Source organism: Martes martes (assembly GCF_963455335.1).
Source record: "Martes martes genome assembly, chromosome: 10".
Lineage (NCBI taxonomy): Eukaryota > Metazoa > Chordata > Mammalia > Carnivora > Mustelidae > Martes > Martes martes.
The window spans coordinates 666,598-680,119 of record NC_137898.1 but is presented as its reverse complement, the minus strand read 5'-3'; the positions used below and the strand labels follow the sequence as shown (position 1 = coordinate 680,119).

General features: G+C 69.1%; 1 protein-coding gene across 1 annotated transcript in view; it reads right to left on the bottom strand.

The window, feature by feature from the left end:
* The window catches only part of MUC2 (mucin 2, oligomeric mucus/gel-forming), a gene marked incomplete at both ends in the record, with an annotated part of 32,824 nt that overhangs the window by 2,108 nt on the left and 17,194 nt on the right, over positions 1-13,522 (bottom strand). The window contains 22 exons of the mRNA XM_080817863.1: positions 347-879; positions 2,895-3,085; positions 3,184-3,237; positions 4,795-4,985; positions 5,073-5,199; positions 5,340-5,496; positions 5,616-5,744; positions 6,360-6,458; positions 6,545-6,667; positions 6,822-6,862; positions 7,004-7,108; positions 7,274-7,448; positions 8,120-8,151; positions 8,243-8,335; positions 8,487-8,555; positions 8,934-9,112; positions 9,763-9,985; positions 10,211-10,394; positions 10,944-11,191; positions 11,601-11,775; positions 12,083-12,312; positions 12,584-12,889. Of these exons, the coding sequence (XP_080673989.1) occupies positions 347-879; positions 2,895-3,085; positions 3,184-3,237; positions 4,795-4,985; positions 5,073-5,199; positions 5,340-5,496; positions 5,616-5,744; positions 6,360-6,458; positions 6,545-6,667; positions 6,822-6,862; positions 7,004-7,108; positions 7,274-7,448; positions 8,120-8,151; positions 8,243-8,335; positions 8,487-8,555; positions 8,934-9,112; positions 9,763-9,985; positions 10,211-10,394; positions 10,944-11,191; positions 11,601-11,775; positions 12,083-12,312; positions 12,584-12,889 (3,664 nt within the window). The remainder of the gene's footprint in view (positions 1-346; positions 880-2,894; positions 3,086-3,183; positions 3,238-4,794; positions 4,986-5,072; positions 5,200-5,339; positions 5,497-5,615; positions 5,745-6,359; positions 6,459-6,544; positions 6,668-6,821; positions 6,863-7,003; positions 7,109-7,273; positions 7,449-8,119; positions 8,152-8,242; positions 8,336-8,486; positions 8,556-8,933; positions 9,113-9,762; positions 9,986-10,210; positions 10,395-10,943; positions 11,192-11,600; positions 11,776-12,082; positions 12,313-12,583; positions 12,890-13,522) is intronic.

Here is a 13,522-nt window from a genome sequence, read left to right as displayed (position 1 = left end):
TGAGCCCAGACAGGCAAAGTGCCGTGAAGCCACACAGGCCCGGGGACAGCCCAGTGACGGCTCGGGCCGCCGGGAGGAGCCCGCCGCCTCTCTGGGGCCCCCGCAAATAAGCCGGCTGACAAGTGAGATCAGAAGAGGACGTGCCCAAGCTCCCGCCGACCACGCAGGGGGGCGCCAGGAGGAGCAGGGCGGGGGGGACCACGCTGGCCGCAGGGCGTGATCCAAGGCCACACTCCTGCTTCCGCCAGCTCTGAAGTGAAGGTGAGGGTCGACCCCCCAGCTCGCCACGCAGACCCAGTGGTTCTGGCACAAGGGCGGGCGTGCGCTCCCCCTGCCCCGTCCCCACCTGTCCCCGCGAGGCGCCTCGGACGTGGGGAAGCCGCGTGGCCGGCTCTCGGTTCCCGGCCGGCACCCGCTCCTCCCTCCCGCGTCATCGCGGCGTGGGGCAGCCCGCGAGGGTCCGCCGCGCCGCCGCCTCCTGCGCTCCATCCCGGGAGTGACCGGAACACGCCGCGAGGACCGGCCCGTGACCGTGCAGTGCCTGAGAAGCACCGACAGATCCACCGGCCACGAGGGGGTTCCCGCTCCACCCACGTATCCGTCGGGAGAGAAAGCGCTCCGGGTCCCCACGCTCGAGACCGGCCACTTCCTTCTGTCGGATGCTGCTCGGTCCGCCGCTCCGAGGCCCACGGGTTTCTCCTGAGCCTGCCGGTGCGACGCTGCCCGTTGACGCGAGCCGCCAGCTCCCCCTGCCGCTCCCTCGCGGCACTGCACCTCCCGGCCCTCAGCGGTCCGGGCGGGTGACCCCCGGTCGGAGGACGGCACCCAGGGGGCGATCTGGGAGGCCCTCGGTCCCGGTCCCGGTCCCGGAGCGCGAGGCTGCGCAGCGGGGCACCACCGGCCGCAACAAACGGGAGGCCCGGGCTTCAGTGTCGGCCACGCGCGGAGCCACCCCCGTGGGCACACGCGGCCAGGAGTGTCTTTGGACCCTGGGAAAACCCCACTTGCTTGGGATCGTTGGGACATACGGTGCGGGGGGAGCTTGGTACACAGCAAACCCTCCCCAACCTGAGTGCTTGAACCGTCAGAAGGTAGCGAACAGCCTGGGCCCATCTGGGCAATGGTCAGACCCCTCTCGTCTGGAAGTAGGATTCACTGGCCACAAGCCACCTCGGTGACAGCTGCCTGGTAAATGTCAGCCGTGCCATCCCGTGCCCACCATGGAGCGTGTCCGCGCCACCCCGCGGCCGGTCCCCGCCCCAGGCCCCCGTCCCAGGAAACCACCGCTCCACTCTCTGCCCCCGCGCTGTGTCCGCTCCGGACCCCTCAGCAGGACCCGTGCGGTCGTGGGTCGCCCGGCGCCTGCGAGAGGCACCCGTGGTGCGCGCCGGCACGAGCCCGTGTTCACCACTTGGACGGCCGACGTGGCTCTGACTCCAGACGGACGCTCCCCCTGGAGAGGGAGGTGGGGCGACAGCCGGGAGGGGCAGCCGCCTCCGCCCCCCGCCCGCCTCCTGTTCAAGGAAGCCCTGCTCAGGGAAGGTTCTTTCCACGGAGACCCCATGACTGAGGGCGGGACGGTGGGACCCGGGGTTCCCCTCACCCGTGGTGCCCAGCAGAGCCCAGGAGGAGCACCAGCGTCTGGACTGGACATCGCGTCCAGACAGGGTGACCCCAGAGCCCCTTCGCTCTCTGGGGCCGGGCAGGGGCCCAGGCTCTGCCACCTCCCTCCATGGTGAAGAATGAGTGTAACCCCTGGGAGGCCTGCTGGGCAGCAGGCTGGCCACTGTCTCTTTGTGATTATGGTCACGATCCCACTGGGAGGGGAGGGGCTGGGAGGGCATCCCAGGCCCTCTGCAGACCGAGGCTGGGGCATAGCCAGAGTCTGAGCCGGGCAGACCTCTGGAGGCCGCACCAGGCCCGTGAGGCCCGCCTGCTGAGAGTGTGAATGCCCCCTGCCCCTGCCCCTGCCCCGCCCCTCGGGACACGGTGGCCTCCCCCGGAACCGGGCGCAGCAGCACCGTGAGGCATCGAATCTAGGGGACGCGTGTGGACAGACAACGTAGGCCAGTGTGGCCAAGACAGGCCCTAACCTCTGGACACCACGTCAAGCCCTGGGCGGCCCGGCCCCCTGGCCCCAGAGCACCCTCGGGCAGCAGGAGCAACTGCCCCCTGGCCCTTGGTCCGGGTCCCGCGTCCCCGCCGAGCCCCGGGACAACGCAGCTCGGGGCCGTGGGCCGGAGGAGGAAGACAGTAGAGCCGGACGGGACCGGAGCCCCTCCCTCACTGCCTCTCACCCCCTTCCCCTGCACCCACCCTCCTCCTCTGAAGAGGACGCTCCAGCCTCTGCCCGTCTGGTTCTGGGCAGAGGGACCCCAAACAGAGCGTCCTGGCTGGGCCGGCAGGGCGAGGGTCTGGGGCGCGCTGGGCCCCTGCTCTGCTGAGCCCTCACTGAGAAGCCCCAGCTTGACAGCAGGGCACCAGGCTGGGTCCCCCGCACGCGGGATCGAGCACATCTGAGGCCCGGCCCCTGTGGTCTGCTGCACCCAAAGGCTGCAAGAGGCCGGGCACAGAGCCGCATCTCCAGTGGGACCCAGGCTGTCAGGGCACAGGAGGAGAGCCCACGGTGGGGCGAGGGTGGCCTCCACACTGGGGTCTCCACACGGACCCCTTCCTGGCTGGAAACCAGGCCTGGAGCAGTGCGAGGCCCCCAAAGAGCAGGCTCGGGGACCCTCAGCTGGAGAGCCGAGGCCAGGAAGCAGCGGGGCAGAGGGCTGGGCGGGCACAGCCAAGGCGCTTGCTCCTGGGCAGAGGGCATCCCCAGCAGGGCCCTCACGGACACAGAGGGAGCAGAAGGGGCGTCCTGTAAGACGCGAAGAGCTCCCCCAACCCACGGGCTCGGGCAGGGCCAGACTGCCGCGCAGGGCACACAGCGTCCACGCGTCCCTCGGGTGGATGCGACCCGCCGCTGGTCGCCCAGAGCCCCCACCTCGCAGCTGGAGAGCCAGGAGGTGGATGAGGACGCTGGCCCAAGGCTGACCGTCCTCCCAACCGGATGCAGGCCACGAGCCCCCCCGTTCTTGTCCTGCAGGTGGTCCGGCCAGAGGCGCTCAGCCAGGCAGGGCAGCAGTGACCCACTGCCAGGACAGGCCAGGAGCCCGGCTCCGCGTCCACGGAACGCACCTCGCTCCAGGAGCTGCGGGAGCTCAAGGCCCTCGAGGCCCCGGGGCTGGGGGCCTGGACCTCGGAACAGGCGCGAGCCGCGGGAGAGATACGATGACCGATGACCGCTTTACAGAAAGGCTGGTTCTGATGCTCCCAGAGCCTCCTCGCGGCCGGCCACACAGCAGAGCCTGGGAGCCCCCACCCCGTGCCCTCAGCAGACCTCCTGCTCCAGGAGGTCACTTGGCGGCTGCAAGGCCAGCCCGGGCCACCAACCCCCTGGAAAGTCCACAGGTCTTGGCCAGGGACGATGCGGGCTCCTGCCATCACCAGAGGGAGCTGTGCCGGGACTTCTGGGCCCCACCCCCAGGCCAGGAGGCCCTTGGACTGTCCCACGGGTCCCAGGGTTGTGGGTCCCAGGGTCTCGTGCAGACGAATACTGACTGCCCATCACAGCGCTCCCTGGGTCGGGCGGGGGCAGGTCGGGGAGAGCTCAGCTGGCTCCTAGGGATGCAGTGAGTGCAGAGGAGGGGGGCTCCGGTCTCCCCAGTGCAAGCCCTCACCGGCCCCCAGCATCGCGGAGCCCACCGTGGGCACCAGCCTCCCAGAGAGCCTCCATTCGGTCAAGGTAAACGGCAGCGGACTCGTAGGGGGATCACCCTGGGGGCCTCCCCTCAGGCTCCGGCGGTGCTCGCAGGTGACTTCACCCGACGCCCTCGCCTGCCGGTCAGGCTGGGGGTCTGCCCCCTCAGAACACACAGCAGGCCCCCGCCCGACCTTGCGAGCTCCGGCTCAGGTCCAGCTCTCTCCACGACCACCCAGACAGCCCAGCAGACTGGCACTCTGTTGGAAAAGGACCAGAGGAGCCCCTTCCTTAAAATTCCCCTGTTGGTGGCTCAGCTCCCCCAACCGCTTCCCAAATACCCACAGGCAGGTGGCCAGGCGGTGCCACGCGCACTCAAGGCCAGCCTCCCGCCGGCATCCACAGAGCCGACCTGAACTTCCGCGAGTGGGTCTAGGGGCTGGTGGCCCTGTGGGCACGCCCAGCGGGAGGAGAGACCCGCCAGGCCCGCCTCGGCAGCGGAGCCGGCTTGCTGCCCCGGTCGTGGACCAAGAACATAGCTCTTCGCAGCAGAGAGGCCCAGGGCCTGGCACGGTCCCCTCACACAGATGCAAACGTGTGCATGTTCCCACTCGAGTCACACGTGCACACACGCCCCGAGCCTATAAGACACCGGACAGCCCTTTCATGCAGTCAAGGCTGGAAGTCCTCCCGGAGGTGGCTGCGACGCGCCAAGAGCAGGACAGGACGGGGCTTCCGCAGGTGACCTGGGGAAGGCGGTCACTGGGGTTGTCCCCCCGGGCCTTCTCACCCGCTCACCCCACCGCAGCCACCCAGAGCCCGGCCCCCACTGAAACACACCAGCACAGCGTCTGCCCAAGTTTATTTGGGAAAGTGAAGAATCGAACAAAGACTCAGAAAATAAATATCGGCCGAGAGGAGGCCGCTCGGTGAGGAAGCTCAGAGGCCCGCGGGAGGGCGGCGTGCGGGGGGGCGGGGGGGGCCTGGACGGCGGGACCGCACTCAGTCCCTCCCCGGGTGCAGGCCCCAGGGGCTGGCGCGCCGCTCACGGCCGGGGGCCCTGCGCTGAGCCCGCGGGAGCCCGCACACGGTGTCCTGGCAGGAGCAGCTCTCGATGTGGGTGTAGCTGTGCTTCCGCGAGCTGCCGTCCGGGCAGCTCAGCTCTACCTCCCGCCGGCTGGTGCGCCCCTCCTTGCAGCAGGAGCACTGGTGGTCCAGGGCCTGGGCCTCGGCCGAGTACCTGGGGCGGGGGGGAGGGCCGCGGTGAGGAGCCGCTCCCAGGCGTGGGAATCCCGCCCCCCGCCCCCCCACCGGGCCTGGGCCTCACTTGACGGAGGTCCCGCAGGACCCAGAGCAGGAATTCATCACGACCCTCTTGGTGCAGCCGGAGTGAGAAATCTCCTTGGTCATGGGGACGGTGGAACAGAAGATCCTGGTCTCATTCCGAGGGACGCCTGGCAGGAGCGGGCGGGTGCTCTGGAGGAGCTCGGGGCAGGGGCTCCCCACACCTCCAGGGGCCCACGGCTTCCCCCCTACGGCTGCTTCTCCCTCCCCAATCGCATCAGGCCTCGACTGCCCCCCAGCCCGCAGGCACCCCGGATGATGCCCTCAAATTCAGCGTCCAGTGGGCAGAGGCACAGACGCCGTCCCCTGTGCCTCTCCCCCTCCAGGGTCCCGGCTGGACCGCCCCCGCCCGGCCGCCAGCACTCACATTTCCTGCAGCATCCATTGGGCATGAGCGTGATGGAGCCCTGGAGGGAAGGAAAGTAGGCGTAGGACCCAGGACCACCCCCCAACAGTGAGCAGCCCCCTGAGCAGCACGGGGTGTGGAGGGCCCAGGACCAGACTGCCCCTGGGGACCCCCACTCACTGGGAAGCAGATGCTGGGGTCGAAGTCGGGGCAGGTGATGTTGGACACGGAGGAGATGAGCTGGTTGTGGACGTTCACGCAGCTGAAGAAGGTGCAGTTGTTTGTGGGGTCGTGACGTATGTCCCCGGGCTGCAGGGCAGAGGGCGGTGTGGTGAGGGACAGCAGGACACCCGGCCGGCGGGCCCCAAGCCACCAGGCAGGGGACACCCAGGAGGGGCCCCGGGACAACCGCCAGCCTGCAGTCCACAGACACATCCACACCCTAACCGCTGGCACCTGCCGATGGGCCCTCGTGCAGAGAAACATGTTTCTAGATGTGACAAAGTTAGAGGTCCGGAGAGCAGACCGTCCTGGATGACACAGGCGGCCCTTAATCCCGCCACCAGTGTCCTTGCAGAGAGCAGGGGCCACGGGAAGGGGGGCAGAGAGTGCACGGATGTGGCGACAAAGCCAGGGCGGCCTGGAGCCCCAGAGCCTTTGCAGGGGGCAGGGCCACCCCTTGATCTTGGCATCGGACTCTCCGGGGGGCAAGAGTCAGCCTCTCCCTGTGCTTCCAGCCCTCGTCTGTAGTCCCTGGTCATGGCCGCCCCAGGACCTCATAAAGCCGCACCCAACCCAGCAGAGACCCTGCTGGGGACACAGGAGTGGTCCCAGGCCCCGCCGCTGGCTCTGGGTCGGCCCCGCCCCCGCCCGTGTGGAGAGGCAGGACGTGCCCGCTGCGAGCCGCTGGGGCTCCCCACGCACCTTCAGGATGATGGTCTCCGTGCCGGGTCTCTTGATGATGCAGTGGGTCTGCTGACACTTGCCGCAGCACTGCCCGGGCACATCCACCAGCTCAAAACCCTGCGGGACACGCACACTCAGGTCGGCGCGGGCAGGAGAGGAGCCGGGAGCCGGGTGGGGGGCCATCAGGGGCGGGGGCGGCTTACGGGGCTGCAGGTGTCGTCGCAGTGCACGTGGGTGCAGGAGATGATGTTGAGCTGCGTGCTGCTGTCCGTGCGGTTGGTGCAGACACAGTCCTCGCACTTGGAGGAGTACACTGGAGACCCGGGCTGGGGGCGCAGGGAGGCCGGTGAGGCCGGGGCCCCTCCCACGCTTCCCGCCTGCTGCAGGAGGGTCGTCCGCAGGCCCGACACACAGCGTGGAAGTCCCAGGGTGGGCACCCGCCCCCCGGGCACTCTGCCTGCCCCTCGGCCCAGGCCTCACCTGGTACTCAGCGTTCCCGTGAACGCACACCCCCTTGGGCACTGGAGGAAGAGAATGGGGACATGGGTCAGGAGGGCCTGCCCGGCCCCACAGCCGACACACGGGCCCTCAGGCCTGGGCTGCGCATGTGTACCGTGTGGGGCGACCCCCCCGCGGCTCCCCGACCGCCAGGCCCCGCTGACCGCAAGAGTACGATGGGCAGCACTTCCCGGGTCTGGTCTCGCTGCTCACGTCAAAGCCCAGCGGGCACTTGGGCGGTTTCCCCTTGCACAAGCTGGTGTTGCACTCTGCGGGGGACGGGAGGACGCGGTAGGAAGGGCAGGCCTGCAGGCCGCGGCCCCCTTCCACACGCAGCTCGGGGGGACGCGCCCTGCTGGCCCAGCCCCCGCGGGCCCCCAGGTCAGAGGCGCGCGCGCTTGGTGGGGAGGTGAGGACGGCGCCAGGGCCCTTACTGCAGGACGTGATGTTACAGCAGGTGTCGGCGGGGTTGACCTCGGTGAGCGGGTAGGTGCCGTCCTCCGTGCACGTGACCGGCTCCTGGCGGCACTCCTTGGGCTCGCAGATGATGCCACGGCCACCCTCCAGGCACACACAGTCCTTGCAGTCGAACTCAAAGTGCTCTCCGAACTGGGGGGAGAGAGTAGGTGGGCAGGGGTCACAGCGCCTGCCCCCCTCGCCCCCCTCACCCCCACGCTGGGGCTGCCCGCCAGGCGCCAGCACTCAGCCGGGAGGGAGCACTATGGCGGGCGTGGTGCCGAGGGTCCTGGGGGACACCTGTGCCCTCCCCGCCTCCCCGCACACGGGGCCGCATCCCTGACACCACAGCCATGACCCACTCCTAGCATTTACCCCCACGGGCCTGGCACACGGCAAATCGCCACACGTGTGGGGGGGGTGGTTCATGGGCTAGAACTGAGGAATCCACCACACGTGGGAGACACAGACAACACCGCCATGGCCAAGATGTCATGTTGGGTTTGGACAGAGCATCTGACGATCGAGGGGTGGGTGGACGGTTGGACAGACAAAGGGATAGAGGATGGCTGCGTGAGGGCGTGGATGTGTAGAAGGAGGGAAAGAAAGAGAGGGAAGGAGGAAGGGGGGACGGAGTGGCAGGGTGGGAGATGGGTGGGGGGTGGGGGGCACCCAGGGGACACCCCTGCTGGCTCAGCCCTCCAGGACTTGAACGACATGACACAGGGTTTGAGACGCCCAGGTTCCTGTGTGCGACCCGCCCTAGCCCCCCAGACTCCAGGTGTGTGGTGAGTCCCATCCCAGCACCGGGAGGAAGGGCCGACCTTTCTGGGCACGTCGTCAGGTCCCACGCAGCCTGGGAAGGGAGAGAACACAAGTCCATTAGCGGAGCCCGGAGCCGCAGGACCCGGGGGGGTGTCACCGAGCCACGTGGGTGGGCGCCATACCACACATCTCCACGCAGACATCGAACCCCGGGGCGTAGTTCATGGTGCCCTCAGGACAGAAGCAGCCTTCCACCAGGCGGGCGTTCTTCTGCGCTGTGGGCCTGGGGGAAGGGCATCACGAGACGGGTGTGTGCACAGGCGGGGGCCAGGCACGCGGGACCGCGACGCCCCGACGGCCTCTGCCACCCCGGCGCACGCCCGCGGGGCGAGCCGGCTGTCCCTGCGCACCTTAGAGCAGCTGCACTAGACTCGCAGGAGGGCTCATCTGCGGGGCCACAGGCCCGGTACTCCCTGTGAGGCGGGCACGTCATCGCTGCGGGAGGGAGAGGGAATCAGGAGCCGGAGTCCGGAGGAAGGGGCCCGCGGGCTCCCTGGGAGGGACAGGCCTGCCCAGCCTCTCCTGCACCCGCCGAGGGCAACCAGCCGCCCAGCGCTGCCCGCCTCAGCCCCCTACGCCATCCCTGAGCTGGGACGCAGGTGCCCAGGTGCCTAGCCAGGTTGGCTGGAGCCCCAGGCCCCCGGCACCCCCAGCCCACCCTTCTTCCCGCCCCGAGGCCCAGGCCTGCGTGCGCTCCCTGCCCACCCGGCCCTCCCACCCCTCGCGTGGCTTCAGGCCAGACACGGCACCCAGGGAAGCCCGGAGGCCCGTCGGGCCCACGGGGCCACAGGTGTGGGGGGGGGGGACACGCACAGCAGACCCCGTGGGTGTGGTTCCTCCAGTCGACACAGATGTTGGCCTGGGCACAGAGGGTGGCGTAGGCCTGCAGGCTGGCACACTCCAGGCCCGAACCGGGCACAAAGCAGCTGTCGAACATGCAGGCCTCGTAGTAGTGCTTGGGGGGCACCACGGCATGGCACGGGGCGAACAAGCTGTGGGGGAGGGGCGGGTCATGCTCGGGCCGGCCCTCCCTGCCCGCCCAGCGCCTCCACCCGGAGGCCCTCCCGGAGCCTGGCTCAGCTTGCATCCCCCCAAAACAGGCGCCCGTGGGAGAACAGTGTCCAGGGAGTGACAGCGCGACCTCAGGGAAGGGGGACCAGCCTGGGGGGTGGAGGGGGGCTCCAAGCTCAGTGGCTTCCAGGTGTCGGCACCCCCGCCTGCAACCCCAGCAGACGGTCCCCCAGACCCAACTCGCACAGCTCCGGGGACAAGGCCCTTGCTCGATGGCCGCTTGCTCTGGGCTTTCTCCCAGATCCCATCCCTGAGCGCTTGGCCTGGCCCCCGGCAGCCGCTCTCCCTGCGGCCTGCAGCTCCGCCAGTCCCACCGAGGCAGGAGAGATCGGGAGGTCAGAAAAGGCGCAGGGCTATGTGACAAGACAGCTCAGCCCAGTAGACGTGAGAAGCCCCAGACCTGGGCCCTCCACGACCCAGCACCTGCCCACGGCACCCTGACTGCCCCGGACGTCCCGGCCCCATGCTCAACCCTGGGCCTCAGCTCCTCTTTGTAGACGGGGGCGCAGCACGAGAGGCCACCGCTCCCCGAGACCCTGACCCCGCAGCTCGCAAGGGACCACAGGGGCACCTGTCTCTGATGAGCTCGCAGAGAGGAGAGGCGCAGTCCTTGCGGGAGGTGGTGCCGGCCCCTGGCGGTGTGACGGCCGGACGCTTGGTGGTGACGCTGGTGTGGGGACAGTGTGGCTTGGAGGGGTCGTTCACCACCCACTGGTCAGCCGCCAACTCGCAGTCGGACACGACCTCCCCACTGGGCAGCATGCAGTCGTCCGCGGTGTTGTTGGTGCACGTGCCTGTGTGGGGAGGGAGCCCGTGTCGTACACACCAGCCCCCGGACCCTCCCCCTCTCCAGCCCGGGGCCCCCGGAGACCGTCAGGCCGGGGCCAAGGGCACAGACGGGACAAGACTCCCATCGGCCTCTTCCCACGGGGCCCCGAGCCGGGAGCGGGAGAACCACGGCTGGGCTGGCAGGTGCTCACACCCAGCACCCCCACCTCCGAGCTGCCCTCCTGGCTCACCGCACTGGCCCTTGGTGTTGTTGCCAAACAGGTGGTGGGGCAGCGTGATGGAGAAGGAAAGCCCATTGTACGCGATGAGGGCGCCCAGCTTGGAGATCTCCACCACGTAGTTGATGCCCGACTGGTACACGTGCAGCTCGTTCTTCATGTAGGGTAGGGCCACGACCTGCCTGTTGACCTGCACCTGTGACCGCACGTGGGGTCAGGACGGCCAGCGGGCAGGTGTGGGGGACCCTCAGCTGGCCTCAACCTGGCCACTTGGGAAACAGAGCCTCGTGGGTCTGAGAGGGGTGAGTCGGGGCAAGCCGAGACCTCCTAGGGCACCTGGGATCACCCCACCCCTGCCTGTTTTCAGGCCGGTGCGTCCAGTGGGCGGACCTCAGCCTGCCCCCCGGCCCCCTGGCACCTGCCCTGGTCCCTTTCCCGCTTCATTTCCATCGCTCTCGCCAGACTTGTCCTGGCTGGTCCCCGGGGGAGGTCGCAAGGACATTGCACTCAGAGGCCCCGGAGACGCCGGGGCTGAGGGTGCGGCTCCCGGCTCCAGGACATAAGCAGGCCCACGCGAGTGTGTGTCCAGCACCGTGCTCGGGAAGGGGACTCCTCCCAGAGACCTGGGGCTCGGGCTGGTGGTGGCACATGAACGGGGAGGTCAGGGGACAGCGCGGTCCACCACCGAGCGAGGGCGCCGGCGCACGGTGCAGCCCGCGTGCGTGTCCCCGACCTGGCCGCTCACCTGGACCTTGATGGGCATCATCTGCAGGGTCTTGACGAGAACCTCCTGGGACTGGTAGCGCACCATGAGTGTGCGGGGGCAGGACACCCGGTCGTTGACGTCGCAGTGGTAGTTGTCAATGTAGACGCCGAAGTTGCCGAGCGTGGGGGTGATCTCCTCCACGAGCACGTACGTGCAGTTTCCTTGGTAGCTGTAGTACAGCCCGTCGAACGTGACGTAGTGGGGGTCCCCCCAGCCCGCGCAGTAGCCTGCGGAGGACGCGCCGCTGAGCCACGCCGAGCCCCGGGCCCGGGCGGCGCTGGGGGCAGGAGCCGGCGGGAGCCCCGGCCGGACGGGCACCAGGAGCAGGAACCCCGGTTCCCGGGGTGCGCAGGGCGTCCAAGCCCGTTCTGTGGGACGGAGCCTCGCTTTGGAGCCAGAAGTCCCGGACTCTGAGCCCAGCTCTGCTCCCCCAGCCCCGGGAGCAGCGCCGTTCTGCAGGGGCGGCCGTGCTCCCCCAGGCGAGGCCCTCCCTGCCCCGGACCCTCTGCCGGGGAGGGGCAGCGAGCAGGAAGCCCCCCGCAGGCAGCCACGGCATCCGGCCCGGCCCGGCACCCGAGGGCCTCAGACCCTGCGGCCACCCTCCCCACCGAGGGTCCCGCGCCTCGGGGGACCTACAGTCGCACTCCCAGTGCGGGCAGCACTCGTCGGGGCTGTGGACGAGCGTGGGCGGGAGCCCGTTGGCGCAGGTGGGCTCGGGCGGGACCTCGCACTCCACCTCCACGAGCTCCACGGTGTTGTTGTACTTGCAGATCGCCATGGTGCAGTTACACAACCACCACTTCTCGTTCTCCTGCGGCGGGAGGGCGCGGGTCAGGGGCACCGGCCGGGACCCCCTCCCACCCCCGCCGGAGGCCGAGCCACCGGGCACCCCGTGCGGGACGCAGCTCACTGCCAGCCGGCTCCCTGCGGCGAGGGAGGTTGGGGGAGACGCAGGGGCTCCAGCGGACTCTGCGCCCACAAGGCCAGTGGTGCAGCCACAGAGACGGGGGCGCCTTGGGGTGACCCGCGGAAAGGCAGCACCTGGGCTCCAGACGCCTGGTGGCCCAGTGTGCGTGCTTGGTGCCAATGGGACAAAAACTGGCCCATGGCACACTGACCTGTCTGGGAGGATCAAAGTCCGGGCACGCAGGGGGCTTGGTGGTGACCACTGTGCTCGATGCCGTGGGCGTGGGTGGTTTGGGTGTTGAGGTAGGTGTCGGCTTGGAGGGGGTGGGTGCCGGGGAGGGCGTGGACGGGCATGACCAGTTGAAGATCTCGATGGTGCAGGACACCGAGCAGTTTGCATAGTAGCAGGTATCCCCGTGCGTGCCATTGTACACCATCTCGCCTGCGGGGGGAGAGGCCAGTTCTCCACTGTCCAGACAGCACTGGCCACCGGGCTGTGCAGGCGCGTCCCCACGAGGCCACCCACCCCCACGCCCCTGACACACGGCTGCAGCAAAGGGGGCTGACCACAGGGACAGCCACCCACACCCAGCATCCAGCTTCCCCCACAAGCCCCTGGTTTCAACTCACACCTGACCCCTCACCCCTGGAAAAGCAGAGGCCGAAGCCCCACCAGCCGGTCACCAGAGAGCCCAAGTGAGAAGCTGGGGTACCTGGTGCGAAGTATGTTTCGTTCAAAACGCAGCAGCGGACCTGAGTGGAGGACCTGACCGGGCCCGTGCTCACAATGACGTTGGGGGTGGAGATCGGGGTCAGGGTGGGGGTGGGCACATAGGCGGTCGTGGTGCTGGCGGTCGGGGGCCTGGAAGGCGTGGGCGGCGTGGGGGTTCCTGTGGTGGTCGTGGACACAGTCGTAGGAGTGGGTGTGGAGGGGGTCCCCGGGGTGGGCGAGGGGGGCCCGGTGCTGGTCTCGCTGGTGGGTGTGGTCTTCGAGGAGGTGGGAGCAGAGGTCTGCGGGCCTGTAGGAATGGAGAGTTCAGGGCGGAGCTGACGGCACGGCTCTCTGAGAGGCCAAAGGAGCCTGATGGCAAATCAAGCAAATCAGGCAAAAAAACCCGCTCGAGGCGTGGCACGTGGCGTGGAAAGGCCGTAGTCCACTCTCCTGGCTCTCGGCCTCGAGGGAGGGCAAGGAGCGCAGGGCCCACCGTTCTACAGTGTTAGGTCCACGGCGGGGAGGCGGAAGCCGTCATCACAACATCGGTCCCGCTGAGATCGTGCTGATCTCAGCTGCCCTCCGAAGGCCTACCGGGAGGTGCAGGCACAAGTGGGGGACAGAAGGAGGGTCCCTAGGGCACCTGGCCGGCAGCCTCCTTTCCCCACCGGCCCCACATGCCACAGTGGGGCCCCCTCCCTAGGCTGCTTTGCCCTGGTGCCCATCACACTGCCAAGGACCGAGGAACAAGGACCTCGGGCAGCTGTGCCTGTGGAAAGACACCTTAGGGGGGCAGTGGGGAGCCCTCATCTCTGCCGCTCACACACGGCCTGACGGTCAGCAGCTCAGCGGCCAGCCTGCCATGCAAGCGAGGCATGCCAGACCCTCGCTGGGGCACCCCTCTCCCCGGGCAGCGCGGGGGGGCATCACCTCACATGTG